Source organism: Glycine soja, chromosome 17 (genome assembly GCF_004193775.1).
Source record: "Glycine soja cultivar W05 chromosome 17, ASM419377v2, whole genome shotgun sequence".
NCBI lineage: Eukaryota > Viridiplantae > Streptophyta > Magnoliopsida > Fabales > Fabaceae > Glycine > Glycine soja.
In genome coordinates, this window is record NC_041018.1 from 7073157 (window position 1) to 7093228 (window position 20072).

At 30.9% G+C, this 20072-nt stretch overlaps 1 protein-coding gene across 1 annotated transcript; it reads left to right on the forward strand.

The window, feature by feature from the left end:
* Positions 1-12209: 12209 nt before the first annotated feature.
* On the forward strand, positions 12210-17291 carry LOC114393214 (serine/threonine-protein kinase STY13-like). Its single transcript, XM_028354476.1, has 6 exons — positions 12210-12860; positions 13295-13416; positions 15651-15847; positions 15945-16119; positions 16429-16563; positions 16684-17291. Exons 1-6 carry the CDS (start codon positions 12518-12520, stop codon positions 16888-16890), a joined length of 1179 nt encoding a protein of 392 aa, XP_028210277.1. The 5' UTR covers positions 12210-12517; the 3' UTR covers positions 16891-17291.
* The last annotated feature ends 2781 nt before the right edge of the window (positions 17292-20072 follow it).

The following is a 20072-nucleotide window of genomic DNA, read 5'->3' on the forward strand; positions in this document are numbered from 1 at the left end:
ATACTTTTTGAGTTGAAGAAAATTGATTTTTCGTCTAAAAATTTGATTTTTTTTGTCTAAAACTCAAATTAAAAATGTTTTTAGTTTAAAAAATTGAATTTTTGAGAAAAATTAATGAATTTTACTGTAACCAATTTTTTTTTATAACTTTATTCTCTTGAGAATCACACAAACCAAATACACCCACCACATTTAATTTCTGTCTAACTTACAAATACAGCCTAAATTATTTCAAGTTTTCAACATCATTGAATATTTGAATGGCTTTATTTTGGTGTGAAGTAAGAAGTCACGTGGCTTTTTACATGTACGAAGCTTCCGCGTAACTCAACCACACAGCGTGCTGTTGCCTATGGTAGCATTGTCTGTTCACAGTTCAATGGTCAGTCATAAAGGACAAATTACGAATGGATCGGACAGATAATGTATTTTGATTTTTTTAGTTTTGAAGACTGACAGATAGATACTTAGAATTTCAGTTTATATTACTAATTAAACTGAGTTTTTTTTTATATTAAATTCATTCACGTGTACTCGATAATGAAATACTAGTAATAATTTTATATCAGTTGAAAGAATGAAATTTGTAAAATACTAAAATATGCAAACTTTAACTTTTGAGATGATGTCTCTATTTTTTTTTTATTTTTGTAAAATACCTGTGCTTAATATGCTTAAAAGCCATCCATATTATAAATTGGAAAACTTACTCTACTTTTACAGTTTTAACCTTTTTTGCTGCAATTTTCACCTATTTTTGAATTTGAAGAATTTTTTTTATCTCTTCCTGCAATTTTCAACCTATTTTTTTTCCTAATTGGTTTAGCTTTTTATTTCAGTTCAATGGATGTGTTAGTTCTTACTAGTAGTACTCTTCCTTCATCACTTGGGCCGAGTAGGGGTTTGACTGGATCCGTCACAGTTCCTCCTACACTTTCATAGGCTGTTATATATATATTCTGCACCTCTAAGTTGCTTCTAGTACCCATTTTCTGGTTTCCGGAATTATCAATCCATAATGTAAAATTACAGATTTTGTCTTCCAAAATGATTAATCCAAAAAGATAAAAAAAAACATTCCAGAAATGGTACAGAAAATAACTTAGAGACACATAAAGAAACACTCACTTTCATTACACTATCATTTTTAATGAACTATGCATGGAATAAAGTGGATTATAACTTTTTTTAGAGGAAAGTGGATCATAACTAAAATCCTAATTAAGAAGTTTCTCTCTGGAGGATATAAAGGTTGATCTAGTGGCGAAAAAATAAGAGAAGAGAAAAAAAAGCTGACATGCTCAATTCTCTTACTAATAAAAATTAACAATTAACATTTGTCCAAAAAAAAAAGTTTCTCTCTCCTTTTTTATACTCTTAACCTGGCCCATCAACATGATCTCAAGCCACACACGAGCCCAGTAACCTAACTACCCTAGCAATTAAGATCCAAAGTCTGATGTTCCACTATTCTATTGATATTCTTTATAGCAGTAAAAGGAAACCTTGCCTTCTAGCAGTAAAAATGATATTCATTCTAAAGATGCTTTCATCCGAATACCAATACCAGTTTATGGTTAACACAAAGCATCACACCAATCACAAGGTATCATCATCACCATCAAATACACATCACCTTGTTTTATCATATATTTGGCATGTAGGATGTAGCATTTATCATTTATCATTTATACATTTTCAAGAATGAAATAAAATTGGCCGTAACTGATCTTGTTACACCGTAGAATTTGTCTTCATTTAAACATATACTGATACTTATTATTATGTATAATAAATTTATTAATTTTTAAAACAATTATTTTAAAGTTATTGTAATTAATAATGAGATTTTATTGTAAATAACTGTTTAACAATGAAATAAATATTTATAATTCATGCTTAGTTATTGTTTTTTTTATAAATAAATATTAATTGTCAGTTTTTTTCTTAACAGCAGAATCGAATCCATAGTTTTTTTTTCCTTTTTTCTTTCTTATTTTATTATTAAACCAAACTTATAACTTTTTGCTTAGTTGCTTAATTCAGATAATTGACAGTTTTTTTTATAAGATTAAATAATAGAGGAGCAAGTATAATTTTCTTAATGTCGAGGATGATTTATGTATTTTATTTTATTTTTATTATACAAGTAGCCCAGTCACTCCTATTCTTCGGCTGTTTGTCAACATCGATTATGTGGCCAGTGAGAAAAAAGAAAAGCGAGAAAAACGTTTGGTGGTGTTGAATCGCGAAACTGATTGCTTTCAAATTTTGACTATGAAAAGCATACATACATATACATATGTATTAATATACACAGATTGCTTTTATATCATTTATTAGTGTGTTAATGAATTATATAAAAATAAATTATTTTAAAATAAATTAATGGTATTGCTTGTTACAAACTTATACTAAAATTTAATGTGGGTTATTTTTTCTCACTCATGTTTATATTTTAAGCTATTTTCTCTTGTCTTTCCCACTTAACAACTCATTATTATCTCCCAACAAAAATTGTCACAAAAGAGGACGAGACATTTTCTTTTTGTTTTTTTTCTTCTAAATTAAGTATTAAATTACTGTAATATCCTTAAAATAAATTATTTTAAATAAAAAATAACGATTATTTTGTTTTAAATATTTTGATATTAGTTGTTAATGCACTCCAACTACCATGTACATTAACAATCCCTTGTATTTATATTTTTATAGAATATATAGGTATATATGAACTTAGTTATATTCAAATAAAAAAATATTAGCTTAAATTGAAATTTTGATTTCTTTGATTACCGGTCTATGATTTTAGTCTTTTTTTTATTTTGATTTTCTATTTTAGAAAATTCACAATTTTAATTTATTTTTTAATTTTGTATATATATATATATTATTTTATTTTAATTAAATCTTAAACTTAGCCTATTTATTTAAGGTATCATAAAAATAATTTAATTAATTAAAATGTAAAAAATAAAAAAAATAAACGTTTATATAATTGATAATTGAATCAAAATTACATATATTTTAAAATAGAATACTAAAATTGCAGAAAAAAAATAGAAAATTAAAATTATAAATCAATAATTAAAGGAGATCAAAATTATAATTTAGTTAAAATATTAATATAAGATAATGCGTATATGAGTACTAGAATTGATTGCTCCTTGAGATAGGAACAATAAAATCATTTACGGGAATTCTATGCCATTGACCCGAACGTATTATATTAATATATTGTTTAAACTTAAAAGTGGTGTTTGATTTAAGTGTTTTTTTTTTCATTTTCTGAAAATAGCTTTTATTTCTAAGATTTAGAAAACATTTTTATTTTAATTTATAAAGAAAATATTTATTATGTTACCATCGTGTTTTTACTTTAACTAAGCCAAAAAAATTCTGTTTTTATTTCTTTAGAAAAAAATTGAAAATGTTGATATGTTATTTTTAATTTTGAATATATTTTTAAAGAAAATGTTTTCTAAATTTTAAGCAAAGGTATTTTCACTTTTATTTTATGTTTTCATTGATGAAAACAAAAAACATTCTCACTAATAAGCGTCATCAAAGGATTTAGGAATAAACTTAATAGCTATATTTGGGAGTACTTAGTAATTTCTTCTTCTGGGAACAAGGTCTTTCTGAAAACTGTATTGAACTTGTTGGTTAGTATAATCAAATTATATATAGTTATCTCTACTAAAAAAAATATTTTTTTATATACAGGTATATAAACTTAGTTATAATCAAACAATAAAAAAATATATAAATTTAAGATAACGTGTATGTGGATAGTAACATTGATTTATTTGATTGTTCTTTGAATATTCTGTAGCATAGTAACAATAAAATCATTTAGGGGACACCTATGGCATTGACGCTAACGTATCATATCATATTATTTAAATTTCAGGGTCAGGGGATATAAAAATTAACTATAACTTGAACTATAATTAATCATATATATATATATATATTTGCTTATGATATTTGTTTTTTTAAAATTTATAATTACTGATTTAATATTGAATTTGAATAATTGTGGAACCGAACCACGGGATTTATATAGGGGAAAAAATAAACTGTCCTAAAGTTTTGCTTCTTTTTTTTTAAAAAAAGAAAATCTATATTTCATTATTAGTATCAAAACAATGTTCGGTATAGTGTGCATTTATATTAAGTCTAAAAAATATCTAATAAATAATTATATTTTTCTTTTTATTTTGATCGCAATGTATTCGAGTTTTTCCCCCTTAATTAACTTATCTTGCGAAAATATTTTCGTCTTAAATAGTATTTGCTTTTATACGATTAATTATTAAAGTAAATCTAAAATGACTTTTAACCATATTATCTGTTGTAGGATGATTTTTTTTTGTCAAAGGTTTGCACTAATAATCAAAATTTAATTGTGGAACATCGTAACACAATGATTTAATTGACTTGAAAATATTCGAGGGATTAAAATCATATATAATTTAAATTAAAAAGACAAAAATTCAATTAAGTCATAATTTTAAATAGAAAGTATGTTTTAATGAAACAAAATAATCTACAACTTTTTAAATATTATTTTAAAAACTTTATAGAAACAAAAAGTGATTATCTCTAATAATAAATCAATTCTAAACCTGCTCTCACGAAAGTGTGAACCAAGGGGCCGTGAGTGTGAATAATTAAACTTAGGGTATGTTTGAAAAGATTAACTGAAATATTAGTTAAAAACTGAAAAATTAAATGAAAATTAAAAAATTAATTAATAGTTAAAAGTCAACAAATTAACTTATTAAATTAAAAATATTCGATAAAATTAATTCTAGAAATAACTTAAAAGTGTGAAATATTAGAAAATTAATAATACTTTAATTTTTTTTAAAAATAATAAGGAAAATTAATATATATATATATATAAAACAAAAGAAAATATAAAAAGTTTAAAACTAGAAACTAAAATTTTTAAAAATGTTATTTCAAATAATATTTTAAAAAATGCTAAAAACTATTAAGAAATTATTTAAAAAAATTTATTTATCAAACAATCAAATGATTTTTTTAATTAGTAAAAAAAAACTAAAATACTAACTGAAATGCCTTTTACAACGTATCCTTAATAATGGGATATTAGTTACTATCATTATGAGTAATAATTTTTTTTTTGTTTCACGATGAAATTTCTAGTAAAGCAATAAAACAATAATATTTACTTTAGTTCTAAATTACTTTCGCCTTTTTTTTTCTTTCAAGAAGTTACTTTCGTCCTCTACCACAATGCACAATGTTAATCTTCTTATCCCAAAATAAAAAAATATTAATAATAATTAGGAATGGATTCATAGGACTGGCCGTTGAGCCCTTAATTCTTCTTAGAACAAAATCATGTAGAGAGTAATTTTTTGTATAAATACTCTCTCCATTTTCTTATTTTTAAAAAAAAATGTTATTTAAAATTTTCTAAATGGCACGAATTACTATTATCTTGATTATACCCTTATCATAAAAGAGAAAAATGATTGTGTATCTATGAAATGTCGAAGATTAAAGATATATTAGAAAATTATACTGTAGATAATTTTGATAGAAATGGAGGATTGATTACTTTCTAAACTTAGGAGTTATAAAAAATAAAGAATAAAGAAAAAGAAATGAGAAAGTAATATGATAGGATTAATTCCCCTTAATATTAAATTATTCTAAATTATATAAAAGGAGTTATAATTGGATGGTTGTGTAAATTTTTTTACAATGTTATTGTATAACTTTTTTTTAGGTTGAAAACTTATATCATTTCATTCTAATTAATTAAATAAGTGACTAAATATAATTAGGACTAAAATTAAATATGTGGTGACTAGGGAAGTCTCGTAACACCCTAACAAGAGTGTGAGCCGCTTTGTTGCTTACGAAACTAATAGAATAGTTAACATATCATAGACTTTCTTTACACTCGAGAAGGATTGAGCCAAATTCAGTTTGATGAATGTTTCATGCCTTGATTCCATGAGTCACTTGTTTTCAGTCCAGTTCGATACACATGTATTTCCAATTTTGCATCCTCTAATTCATGAACTAGTGTTAAACCCATCTGATGCACTGCCATGGCCAAAATAAATTTCCCACATGATTTCGGATGCTGACACCAACTCCATAGGATCTAGTATCTTTGAAAATGACTGTCTATATATTACACTTTAGAAAGCCATGAGGTGGTTTCTCCTAGTTGCAATTATTTGTATTCGAAGGTGGACACATGCTGAAGTTGGTTAACCTCACAAATAGATTGCCACTCTCTAAAAGCCTCCATAACAATTAAAATAGAAATATGAGAATCTTTTTTAATCAAAGATATTCCATCACATAATGGTGAGAGGACTTAACGGAGAACTCCCATCTTTACTAAGATTCGAAGTCTCTGCATCTTGACTAATTGTAGGATGACTGTTAATTGAGCATCATGACTACTTGTAGGATGAATGCTAATTAAGCATCTCGACTATTAAATAAATTATGAACCAGAGCTTGGATATATTAAATCATATATAGATTTGCATTTTCTCCATTAACATCTTCCGTGATGCACCAAGCCAAAACAGTATAGTATTGCCAACAAGGCTTTTGAGAAGATTCCATCAGTCTCTACGCTTACTTCTATCAGGAAATCCATAGTATGATAGTAACCAGTAAAACACCGAGTATTATTTATTAGGAGGAGAAATTTCTACATTGATGAAATTCAAAAGATGACAGTCGAAAGGACTCCTCTAGAAAAGAGCAAGTCCCTCTTCTCCATTACAATCAACAGTAAAAGAAAATTCAAAACCCAACTGCACCCTTATTTCTTCTATCCTTTTTTTAGTGAACCAAGGTCTCACGTAGAAAATGACATTCGATTGGTGCGACTGGACAAGGCCACAGGAATATTGAATTGCTCTCGGGTTGTCTAGACTCCGACAATTCCAACTCATATGAGTAGACTCATGATCCTTGGCAAGCCTGTTTGCCAGGGCTGCCGGTAAAAAATGTTCATCCAAGTTGCTTGCATTTTGCTCCTTTCAATTTTCCTCACCTTCTAAAACCTCTTTATTGTTTGCACCAACTACTGGAGGAGGAACGTTGACAAACTTCATTTTTTTGTCACCAACAACTAATTTGGTGTCCACAATGTCCTCATGCATGCTTTTGACTATCTTTGATTGGCTTGACATGTTGGTTACGGAATTAAAGAGAATCTTGGGATCCTTGAAAATAGCCGCCATCATATCATTCCGTTTTTTGATCGGAAATAATATCGCCATTTATTCCCATGCTTTGATTTCCGGTAACTGATTGTGGGGCATTTGTTGGTGTTTTCCAAACTGCACCTTCTCTCCGGAGCCACTTTGATCCACTACTGGCAACGACATTTCTTGGCTCTGCACGTAATTCCGGCCCCCATCTTTGTTCACCATTGTCCTCCTTCATGGAGAAAAGCAATTCACAATAATCATCAATGTGGCCAAGCATACCACACAAGTAACAAAAATGCCCTAATCTTTCATACTTAAAAGCCACTTCCTTTGCCTCTCCTCCAGGTCTTCTGATCTTCTAGGTACGCTTCAAAGGTTTTTAGACATCTATTAGAACCCTAAGCCTCATGTACTTTATCCAAAAACTCGAATTGTTCTTGTCGACATATTGGAGAAATTCTCCCAGGTATTTGCCAATAGTTTGCCCTACCACAGAAGTCATAAAACCTGCAGGTATGTTGTGTACTTGCACCCAGAAAGAGACATTGTACAAAGGAACCTGTGATGGCGATTCTCCTTCCTTTATAACTCCTAGTACAAGAAGGTGCTTATCAAAAGACCAAGGACCCCCCTTTCGGATTCTTTGAACATCCTACTTGTGGAAAAATTGGTAGAGAAAGAGACCTTGTTCCACTTCCTTGATAGAAACTCCTTTCAGGGGATGCAAAATCTCAGTCATCCTTTCCTTCATGATTTTAACACGTATAGGCTTATAAGTAAGGAATCTTCCAACCACACAAAGGAAAGTATTGTTTCCTTCCCCTTCAGCAGTGTCAACTAGGACCACCAGATCTTCCTTGTCTTCATCCAAAGATAAACCAGCCATACATGTTTCCGCCATGGTAGAAACCCAAGAAAATAAGAACACACTCTCACAAGAAATGAGAGACTCTCACGAGGACAGAAAAACACATACACTCATATATGGTTTATAGAGTATTTTGAGCATTAAAGCATAGGATTTTTTTTTAAGAATAAAGCACAGGACTTAAGACAATAAAAAGTAACTATTATTCTATTTTCACAACAACAAACAAAAAGTTTTATAGAGTCATTTAATTATAACTCACACTATGATAATATTGTTGACTTTTAAAGTAATTATTTTAAAATAACTCAAACGATGATTTGTGAATGAATAATAATATAAAATTATTTTATACCGTCAATAATAAACATTAAATTTTTGTTTTAAAAATTAATAAATTTATCATATATGATAAATTATGATTACTGAATGATATATAAAATTGTGAGAGTGGAGAATCATTCTTCTCCTTTTTTTTTCCTTAAAATCTCAAATTTGATCTTCTCACATTAATGAATCATTAAACTATCAGTTAAAAAAATAAATTGTTACATCATTAAAATAACTAACCTCAATTCAAGTAAGCAACGACGATATTGATGGAACAAAATAAATTGTCACTTATTAATTATTAGTTTTGTGATGGTGTAAGTGTTATTTATCCATTCATAACCCTAGCTCAAATATGCGAGTCTGGTCCTTACACGTCTTTTTACCTTAAATTGAGGGTTTATGTATCTACTAGACTGAGAACTTGACCCTAATTTTAATGTGTGTTTTAAGTAATGTCATGTCAAATTTTAGATTATTTGAACCTTTCCGTCAACTTTTCCCTTGTCACTCAAGAAGTGAGATTCAAACTAGATATGTTAGAATTTAGATTAACTTAGGGTGTGTTTGCATAAAATTAAATTACATTCAATGTAATTAACTGACTTTTATTTTGATGAGACAAAATAATTGTTTCTGAATTTGATGTATTGGAATGAGTTTTTTTTCTTCCTTTTTCACAAGCTTCTAATTGGAATCAAAACACACTTAATTATTGAAGTGACTTTATATAAATACTCTTATTTTTTGCTAGTTGCACTAAAAAATGAAGTATTGTAAGAGAGAAATTCTTACGGGTTATTCAAAAGTAAGGTAAATAAAAAAGAGAGATGCTATTTATACTAAAAAAAATGTAGCATATTTTGCAACACAAAGAGATAGAAGGAGGAGTGTTAAAATAATATAAGTGATGTAATGGAAAAAAAGGATAAAGAAAAATAAATATGTTTTTGGATCATATCTCAAAACGGTTTCTTGCTAAGATTTTCAATACTTGACATGGCCTAGCAATTGATCAAGATTCATCCATACATTGACATAATTCTTGGATAGAGGCCCGACATGCGCCAAGCAAATAAGGAAGCCAACATCATATTAGCCTAACTAACTTTACTTCCAAACTTAGGTATATACACAAAAAAACTCAGGTATGGAAAGAACTAAGATCTCATTACTCACTTTTCTCCTTCTAAAACTAACTTTTTGTTCATTTGAGTGCTTGCAGGTTCAGCACCTATCATCGTGTTTCTCTATCTAAGATTGAGATCTACACCACATTTTTGCCACAAAAGCAAATTTTAGATTCTTCCACTAAATATTGGTGTTGTCTATGGGGACTGAACCTACACAATCATGTGCTATCAGATTTTTTTTTATTCTTTGTTTGGTTTAATGAAAATAATGAAAAAAATATAAAGAAAAAATATAAGATGAAAAAAATCATTTTTTCATTGTTTTGTTTGACAGGAGAGTTTTTTTTGTTAGACCTCACAAAAAGACTTATCCCTTTAGTATGAAGGAAGGGAACTTTTTTTTACTAAACTGGGTGATTTTGTAAAACAAATTATCAAACTAGTGTAGTTTTGAAATTATTTACTTGTTAGAGGTGATTTTTGCCACATAAGATATATGAGGAGGCACTCAGGGTTGTGTTGTGTGTTGGTGGTTTGTCCTTTGGTAGGAGGTACTAGGCAGGAATTTGACACATGTTGATGTGTCTTATGATTGAAGGAGGCGTCACACAGAGCCTTGCCTACAGGAGGCACCATGCACCTTGGCTGTCTTCACCCATGCTTCCTCTCAAAGCTGGTCAGTCATGGTAGGTGGTTTCTAATTGAAGGAGGCGCTAGGCTGAGATTTGCCTACAAAAGGTGCCACCCAAAAACATGTTTTCCATACAAAAGATTTTTAAAAATATTGAAATAGATGAGTTCTCCTATATTTTTTGTTGGCCAAAGCTATTACGCATATTTTTTTGTCAATTCATCAAATGCAAGTGTTTGTGTTTATTAGAACGCTAAAGTGGTGTCCACTTTTGATGTGGGCAAAAATGCATCCAAATTTTGTATTTAATAAATAAAGTCAAAGTGCATGATACTATATATTTTTTTTTCTACAAAGTAAAAAATGACAACAATCAAAATAGAGAGACTTACATGTGAGATGAAACCACAACAACCACACCACCTCCAATTCGTAGCTCCAAACCAAAAAAATGCACCAAAGTGCAGCCTCACAACATGTGTGGTTGGAGACAGCCAAGGTAACGCCTCTTGGAGCCTACCTCAAGACACTTGAACTAATATCAAATTTCAGCCAGACATGTCCTAAAAAAGGACAAAACCATGAATGCGAGACGCCACTCTAACTAGCGCCTTACAAATCATTCTTGACTTGACAGGTAAATAGTTTTGAAATTACACTACTTTAATAATTAGTTTCATGAAATCATCCAGTTTAGTAAAAAATATACGAATGGGTTGTTTTTGTTTTAGTTTTCTAAAAAATTAAGTAGTTTTAAACATAAAATAAATAAATAATAGTCGTGTTATGAAAAATAGTATAATAAAATGTACACTTTTTTGGTTAAATTGTATTTTTAATTAGTATAAAAGTCTTTTTTTATACAATTAATTTAATTATTTTCATTCACTGTTCAACTAATTCAAATAAGTAAAAGGATTTTGTTTTTCACTTCTTTACTGTTTATTCTATTAATTTAAACAGCCTTATATTTCACTCGATCTATTTTAATTCTATTTTTTTGTCTTATTTAATCTTTTTCTGTATCACTTTTAAGAATGAAAATAATATTAGTGAAAGTGTTGTAAGAAATTTAAATATGAATAACATCGTTTTGGAATTTTGTATGTTGCAATCACAATTGGCAACTCTGCATTTAATTAGTCTCGTAGGATTAGGTCAACTGATTTGCTGTGTATACAATCCAATATCATATTTTTTTTCAATCGATGATAAAGAGAATAAGAGTTTTTCTTTTGGATTTTAATAAAATTCATTGGTGAGTTAGACACGTACAAAGCTACTCGTCATATTCAATGCCGGTGATAATACATCTCTACCAAAGGTGGGTGAGGACTGAAATTCCAAAAAGCATGGCCAGGCCAATGATAATACTTCTTCCAAAAACATGACAACATGTAAGTATGTAACTTATTAATAATAATAATGGATGACATTTGAGTAAAATTAAGGTTAAATATATCTGTAGTAGTGTTTCAAAATAGGAAAATTCCCTAAATTTAGCACATTTTTGTCCATATAGTATTATTATCATTATATATATACATATGGTAGTGAATAATTTGTCATTTTTGTCCAGACAAACTTAATTTGCGAGACCAAAATTAATATATTTCTCAAAATGAAAACAAAAAAAGTAAAGGTTTAACAAAAAAACGAATATTTCGTTAATCCCTTATTTTTGAATATTTAAAAAACATTTAATCGTATAATTTATACATAATTGTTTATTGAATATCATATTTTTATATATAAGAGAAATTAATATTATCAAAATTATACTCAAAATAACATAATTATTTTTATATTATTCATTGATAACTGTACGATGAAAGTTAGTTATTTTTTTCTACATTTCTTTTTTACTTTTCACACTCTAATTACTTTTTTTTTCTTCCCAAAAACGTGTACTATATGGTATATAGTAAATACGGCCATTTGTACTAGTTGCTTATAATAAAACAATGAGAAAAATACATAATAATTATAATAATAAATAAATAAATAAAATACAGAAAGAGAACGAGGAGGAGAGATGTAAGTGGGTCAGAGGGACACGTTATGAGCAGGCAATTCCATGTGGCCACATGAATGAGAGAAAGCGGAAGAGGAAGAAGAAGATGATCAACAACAACAACAACAACAAGCAACACAGCAACACCAACTGAAACATCATCATCAGAATCATCATCATCATCTACGACCCTAAATTTTTTCACTTTCTCTCTCTCTCTCTCTCTCTCTCCCTCCCTCTCTCTGTCTGTGTCTGTGTCTGTGTCTGTGTCTTTTTTTTTTTTTTTTTTAATTGTGAGAGAGGAAGGAGATAAAGAAGATGAAGGAAAACAGTGATGGGTTTGTGAGAGCGGATCAAATTGATCTGAAGAGCATAGATGAACAGTTGGAGAGGCACCTCAGCAAGGTGTTGACCATAGAAAAGAAAAAGCGCTCTGAAGGGGGCGAAGAAGATGCTGCTGCTCATGATCATGTTCACACCACCAGTGCCACTGCTTCTCCCAAATTCTCACATGCTTCTTCTGCTGCTAGGGTTATTAACTTCAAGAAGAAAAAGCAGGACTGGGAGATTGATCCTTCTAAACTCATCATCAAAACTGTTATAGCTCGTGGCACTTTTGGCACTGTCCATCGGGGTGTCTATGATACCCAAGATGTTGCTGGTCAGTTTTATCTTCTTCTTTTGTTAAAAAAAATCAATTTTTGGGATCAATTGTTTACTTATTAGATTCAGATGCACAGTTCCCCTCCCCACCAAAGCTAAAGTGTGAGGAGTTTGTTAAAAAACATGTTTTTTTAGTGATCTTTCTTCTTGAAAATTAAATTTTTATTTTCATCAACTAGTGGATCAACCATTTAATTTCTTCAGCAAGTTATTACTTGAATTAAATTCATCCAATTAGTTAATTCCCTTGCTCCTCTGGATTTTCTTGTGAAGAGTTGACTTTTACGAGGATTTAGTTAGGGGTTGAATTTGTGGAAATAATAGTAAAATTTTGGATGATGCTTTTAGTATCTTGAAATTCATGAGATCCCCCGTTGTGGTTTTGGATGATGCTTTAACTGATCACAGTTATTGTGATTACTTAATGCTCAGTGAAATTGTTGGACTGGGGGGAAGAAGGACAAAGAACAGAAGCAGAAATTGCCTCCCTGAGGGCAGCGTTTACACAGGAAGTTGCTGTTTGGCATAAACTCGATCACCCCAATGTCACAAAGGTTAATTTCAATTCGTTCAACATCAATTTGTGTTATTTTTTTTATAATTTGTTGGGCTTGTGGTTTCAATGCTGTGTATGCTAATATTATTTTGTTTTATTTGGGTGGAGGGATCCATCCAAACATAGAACTTTCTTCCATCTGAGGTTCCTATGAATTTATGCTATCAGCTGAGTGTCATTTTTAGAAGGCAAATCAGTCCTCCTTTATAAGTATGCCTTTGCATATTATATCTATGCATATCTGCTTTCAGTTTTAGACTTTCTTTGTTGTTGCATACTTGTATATAATAAATTAATTATGTACATGTTTGTTTAAGCATTTGAACCTCCGTTCAATGGCATTTCACGCTTTCCTATGCACCAAGCATGACCACACGTGAGAGGGGGAAAATGAAGCTTTTAAGTTCAACGTAAAAACAACATGTATTCAAACACGCCATATATCTTTCAAAGGGTTCAAGTGGTTAGGTCTTTTGTTAAATCTTTAATTCTCAAGGATATAAAGTTTTGTTGGTTTCAGATTTCCGGGATTTCCTTCTTAAATACGTCATCCCCACTGTTCCACCTTCCTTCTCTGTTCTTCTTTCACTTACATTCAACTTGAATTTGCTTGCAATTGTGGAAGGGCTTTCTTTTTTGCAGTTGATGGCCATTATTATTGCTCTTGTTGTTTAAAAATATTCATGCACATTGTTTTAAGCAGCGTTGTTAAATAGCCACTATAGCGGCCCTTTAGCTATTGCATTGTAGAATTCCCTGGAACTGCGATTGTGACTCTGTCCGCTATGGCCCACTATTGCGGCTGCTATAGATTTTGTGGTTGAGGCATGTGTCCTGCATCCAGTTGTCATCTCTGTCAAGTCTCTGGCCAATTGGACTTTTAAGTTAATATTATGCCAACTTTTATTCATTTTGTTTTTATTTGCATGCAACTTTCCTTTTTCTTCATGTGTGTGTGTGTATATATATATATTTCAACCATTATGTATGTGACTTCCGCTATTTGGCCATGATGCTATCTGATATAGTGTATTATTGGCTTTCCACCATTTTCTGTAATCTGCAATTGATAACTCTGGTTTTAAGAGCATGAGGCACACTGTTTGCTTACTGTAATGGTATTCTAGAAATCTTTATTGGCAAAATACTGAAATATGAGAAATGTGAGAGTATTTTATGGAACTACAAATATATGAATCTTATAATATTCAACTTTATTCACAACATATGAGCTTAACTGTCATAGATTTGTTTTTCTCTCTTATTGTTTCTTTGTTGATAATCTGAGATTGTTGTGATATGTATGTTGGAATAGATTAATCTGAGTCTGCTGGTAGAGAATCTTCACAGATGCATCATTGCCTTAACTTGTGGCTTACTTGTAGTTTAATGTATTTTAACTTATTTGGAGTTATTTCTTTCATTTTTTAGAAACCAGTTTTGATTAGATCTCTGTTGACTATAGCCTACTCTTTTATGAGTTGATTATAGAACAGTAACTTAACTACAACCTTTCCAATAGAAGTATAGGACTCTAATTTATAACTTGTTGATAATCTGTTTAATACTCTGTTGATCCAAAAAATGATCACTGATATCTTCACATAGAATGAAGTGGGTAGATATGGTCATTCTATGCATTATTTATTGCAAATTCAGAGTGCTCTGAACTTGAACTAGTCTTTCACATTGGAGGGTGAAAACAAATGTGAATAAGCCGTTTCCGTTTGGTTCAGCATCCCTGGTTCTGTTGACAAAGCTTGTAAATAAATAAATCTGTTTGCCAGCATTTTTGAACTACTTAACAACTGTAGGGATTCTAGTTTACATACAATGAAAGCTTCTAGTCTTTAGGTTTCTATTGTTTATGGTGAATCTGTTCTTTGGAAAATACTTTCACATTCTGACGTCAATCTTTTTCTGAGATATCCTGTATCTTCATTAAATTTAAGTCCATTCATTTGGTGTGTTGGGGTGTCCTGGTCTGGTTTCTGTCCATTTGTCCTACCCTTTTCTGGTACAATAGATGCATGTAGGTGTGTAGGATAATTATAATCATCTTGCCCCTATTGCCTGTTTTGTTCTTTTTCTTCATGACTTTTTTCTCTTTCCTGTTCAATCTTGTGATATTTGCAGTTAATTTGTTTTCTCTCTTTCCAAAGGGTATTATGCACTTTCTGCAAACATTTTTCTATGCTAGCGTTTTTAACCATTTACATTTTGCATGTTTAGTTTATAGGGGCAACAATGGGGTCTTCAGAATTGCAGATACAAACTGATAATGGTCTAATTGGCATGCCAAGCAATGTCTGTTGCGTTGTTGTTGAGTATCTCGCTGGAGGCAATTTGAAACAATACCTAATAAAGAACAGGAGGAGGAAGTTAGCTTTAAAAGTTGTCATCCAGCTGGCACTTGATCTTGCAAGAGGGTATTTTCTTTTCTCATTGTGGATTAGCAGTTTGGGAACAATAATTCTTGTAATTTGTCTGCGTAACTACTCAACTTGAATTCACTTGGTTTTACAGGCTGAGTTATCTTCACTCTCAGAAGATTGTCCATAGAGATGTAAAGACAGAGAACATGTTGTTGGATAAGACACGTACAGTTAAAATTGCTGATTTTGGGGTTGCACGTGTTGAGGCATCAAATCCTAATGATATGACTGGGGAGACTGGTACTCTTGGTTATATGGCTCCAGAGGTGTGTAGTCAATACCTGTAAAATCCTTTACAATTTAGAAATTATTGTACTAGCATGTGTAACACAGCGGAAGCCTTGGTGCAAAGGCATGCAATGTAAAAATAGGTTTCATGTGATGGGGAATTAGTGTATCCAGTCATTCCTAGAGTTGTTCAATGAGGGTAATGATGACCTTCATGTGGCAGCATAGTGTGTGAAACTGTGAATGAGAAAAGAAAAAGATGAGATAAAACTTAAAAGTATTTAATTTGGTCAAAGAGAAAGCCCTTGTAGTTGACTATTTCTTTTTCCAATGGGGATTGTTTACAGGTTTTAAATGGCAACCCCTATAACAGGAAATGTGATGTGTACAGTTTTGGCATCTGCTTATGGGAAATATATTGTTGTGACATGCCATATCCTGACCTAAGTTTCTCAGAAATTACTTCAGCTGTCGTTCGCCAGGTATTTTTTCTTCTCTGTTTTGATTGGTTTTCTCACTTGAGCAAGTGCTTGTTTATCACTGTGGGTTCAGTGTCTGTGAACCCATCATGATAATCTTATTATGTTCTGTTGGAATTTCAGAATTTAAGACCAGAAGTACCAAGATGTTGCCCGAGTTCCCTAGCAAATGTAATGAAGAAGTGCTGGGATGCCAGTCCCGATAAGCGGCCGGAGATGGATGAGGTAGTTTCCATGCTGGAGGCCATTGACACATCCAAAGGTGGAGGTATGATCCCTCATGATCAGCAACAGGGTTGTTTTTGCTTCCGCAAGCATAGAGGGCCTTGAAAATTTGGTTATAATGATTTTTCAGTATTTGAAGAATCAATTTGTATCATAGTCAGAAAGCAGGATTTGGATACTAGATGAGACAAATACACAATAGGGGGTACAGGTAGGAGGAGCTGGTGACATGTCAATATGTTGGTGGGTGTGTAAAACTGTACCTCTGATTTTCTTTTACCTTCTTTTTTCCCCCACATTGGTTTGGGTTCTGTGGGTATGAGTATTACTTTCAGCTTGGTGGCAATGTTGCCAGATTGGACTAGTAACATGCAGGATCTTCATTATACTATTGCATACTCGCTCGCAATCATAATTGATGTGATTAAGTTGGATCCGTTTGCTTTGTAAACAATAATATACAAGCGTTTTATTGAATGGGAAATAAAACCTCTTTGGTCACTTTATTACAAATTCTCTCGTCACAAACTTCATAGTTGTGATGGTCTGTTTTGATTTCTTAGAAGGGTGTCAACACAGTTGGGATGCTTCTCCCATTTGAGGGTGTCAACAAAATTAAGATGTTCTTTTTCTCCAGCTGCTGCTGCTCTAACTTTATATATATATATATATATATATATATATATATATATATATATATATATAAAACTTTCATAACTCTTGAAGAACTTTTGCACTTCTCTATTTTCTCACACATCAATGACACTTTTTAGGCCTTATATACTTATCAGCTAAAAATATACAAAAAAAATTTTGGCACAAGCAAATCAGTTTCGACAATTGCTTCCTGCATCTTCCATATTGCTTTCGGAAAGTGCAAGAAACAATTCTAGAAGTACCGAAAAAAAAACACCCATCAGTTTCAGCATGAATAAAATGAGTTTTTGCACAAATTAAAAAACTATTATTATTGTTCAACTAGTCGTCCAAACAAAGTTGGTGTGCCACTTGAACTCTATAGTTTTCAAGACCACAGATTTCTAGTTTCCACCAACTTGTTCTGCTCCTTCATCAACACCTACTGACTTTACATTCAGTATGTCAAGACAGAACTTGAACTTCACCAATGGAATTAGTTTGTTAATCATGTCAGTTGGATTATCAGATGTGTGAATCTTTACCACCTTCATAGAGCCATACTCAACCACATCTCTAATGCAATCCAATCTAATGTAAATATGCTTTGTATGCTCAAGATACATAGGGTTCTTGCATAGGTGGATTGTACTTTGATTATCATAATGCACTTCAATGCCGTCTTACTCGACTCCTATTTCATTGATAAACCTTTTAATCCACAAAGCTTCCTTGAGCACCTCTATGACAGTTTTGTACTCCACCTCTGTGATGGAGATATAAAGTTGACTCAGTGATTGAGGAAGAGTGAACGGAGGGGAGAGAAGTCGCAGTTCAAATTCTCTCAACTGATATTTTTGAACAAAACTAACAAATTAATATTTGCCGACAAAAAAAATAAAATACTCCACCTCTATGATTGAAAGTGCAACAATGTGTTGTAGTCTTGTAGAGTCTTTTTCAACTGACCGCATTCTCAAATAGTGTAAAAAATAATAATGTCAATGAACTCTTGTCTAAGTCCCCTACAAAGTCAGAATCAACAAAAACCTTTGTTGGTCAACTTCCATCAACAGACTTACTATACACTAGTAGGTTTCGGTGTTTCTTGTACAAATATTTGAAAACAGGAAACTGAGATGAAAGTCTTGTAATTAAAAAGTGAAAACAAAAAACGAAAATAGGAAATAAAAACACAAACAAATGCCCCTTAGTTTGTTCGGACTGTGCAGCGTGCTAATTTTCTCATGTTGGTTTGATTTCTTGTGTTGTATGGACGGAAAACGATATCAAGTACAAAATATTACAAAACCATACAAATCTTGTGTGCCTTAAGCACTACTGTAGATGGATATAAGGTTAAGAAATTAAATTCATAGGATGAATTTAAACATTTGCTTTTGTTTGGAATGCCGTTGAGTCACATTATATTTAATGCCAATTTACTTTATGAGAAGGATTGAAATTGAATGTGGATTAGAAAGTGGAATCACTCACCCTAGAACATGTTAATGTTGAGGATTGGAGATTGAACAATTTTAAATGACTTGTATCGGAGAAAAGTACTCAAGACAGTTATCATCCTAAAGGTTGTTTACCTTCCTAGCATTGGTGGAATGATTTTGGGTTTTATTTATTCGGGCTATACGATAGAATTAAAGTTTTAAAAGGATTTTTTTTTCTCATAACTGGAACTCGATGCTTAATTTACTTAAGAAAAAACAGATATACAACACTCGAATCACCCAGTCGATAATTATTTTGAAGGATTTATCTTACTAACTTGATGAACTTTTAATTTTCTCATTAAGTATAGGATTTCACAAGTATTATCCTGCCGAATGATATTTCATAAATAAAATAAAACTTGATTTTGGTAACATTAACAATAAGTATATTTAAAATGTTGAGTAACTAGCAACTAAGTATATATGTCCTTTTCCTTTGCTGTCATGACCCGATGCGTATCGTATCATACTTGAAAAAATGTAGACGAGCTAAAATGAGCATATACATCGATCATTAAGGTCAACAACAATTAACGACTGTAACGATTTCATCAATGCTATGATTTCAAAAGTAAAAAATAACTAATTCTTTAAAGGGGAGCAGTGTTGTTGATAGCTTTTTTTTCCTTTTAACTTTCCGTCTTTCAATTCTCTCAATATTCCAATTAATTAAGAAGAAATCATATTCATACTTGCTCGATTTCTTCATCCCAGTTGGTTGTTTTGTAGTACATGGCATAGAGGACCAGCTGCGTCAACCCGGATACTGCTCCAATGCTATTGGGAATCTACCATTTCAAATATTAGTTAGTTAACAATCATGATATAATACTATATAAGAAAATACATGTTTGGATTTATTATCCTATCTGCATGCTTGCAACATTGGTAATCCCATTTTAATGGCTCAAATATTGGAGTGGAGTCAAGACTCAAGAAGAATTTGGGAATTAGAGATTGGATGGAGGAGTTCAAACCCATTTTATCCCGAATATAACAATTAATCCACAAACCCTAAATTAACTTTACTAAAGTTGATATAATCAATTATTTTACATAAATTATTTTTCTAATTAATATGCATATAATTATTAATCTAAAAAAATTATTATTATTATTTGTTACATATTTGGGATAGAAATC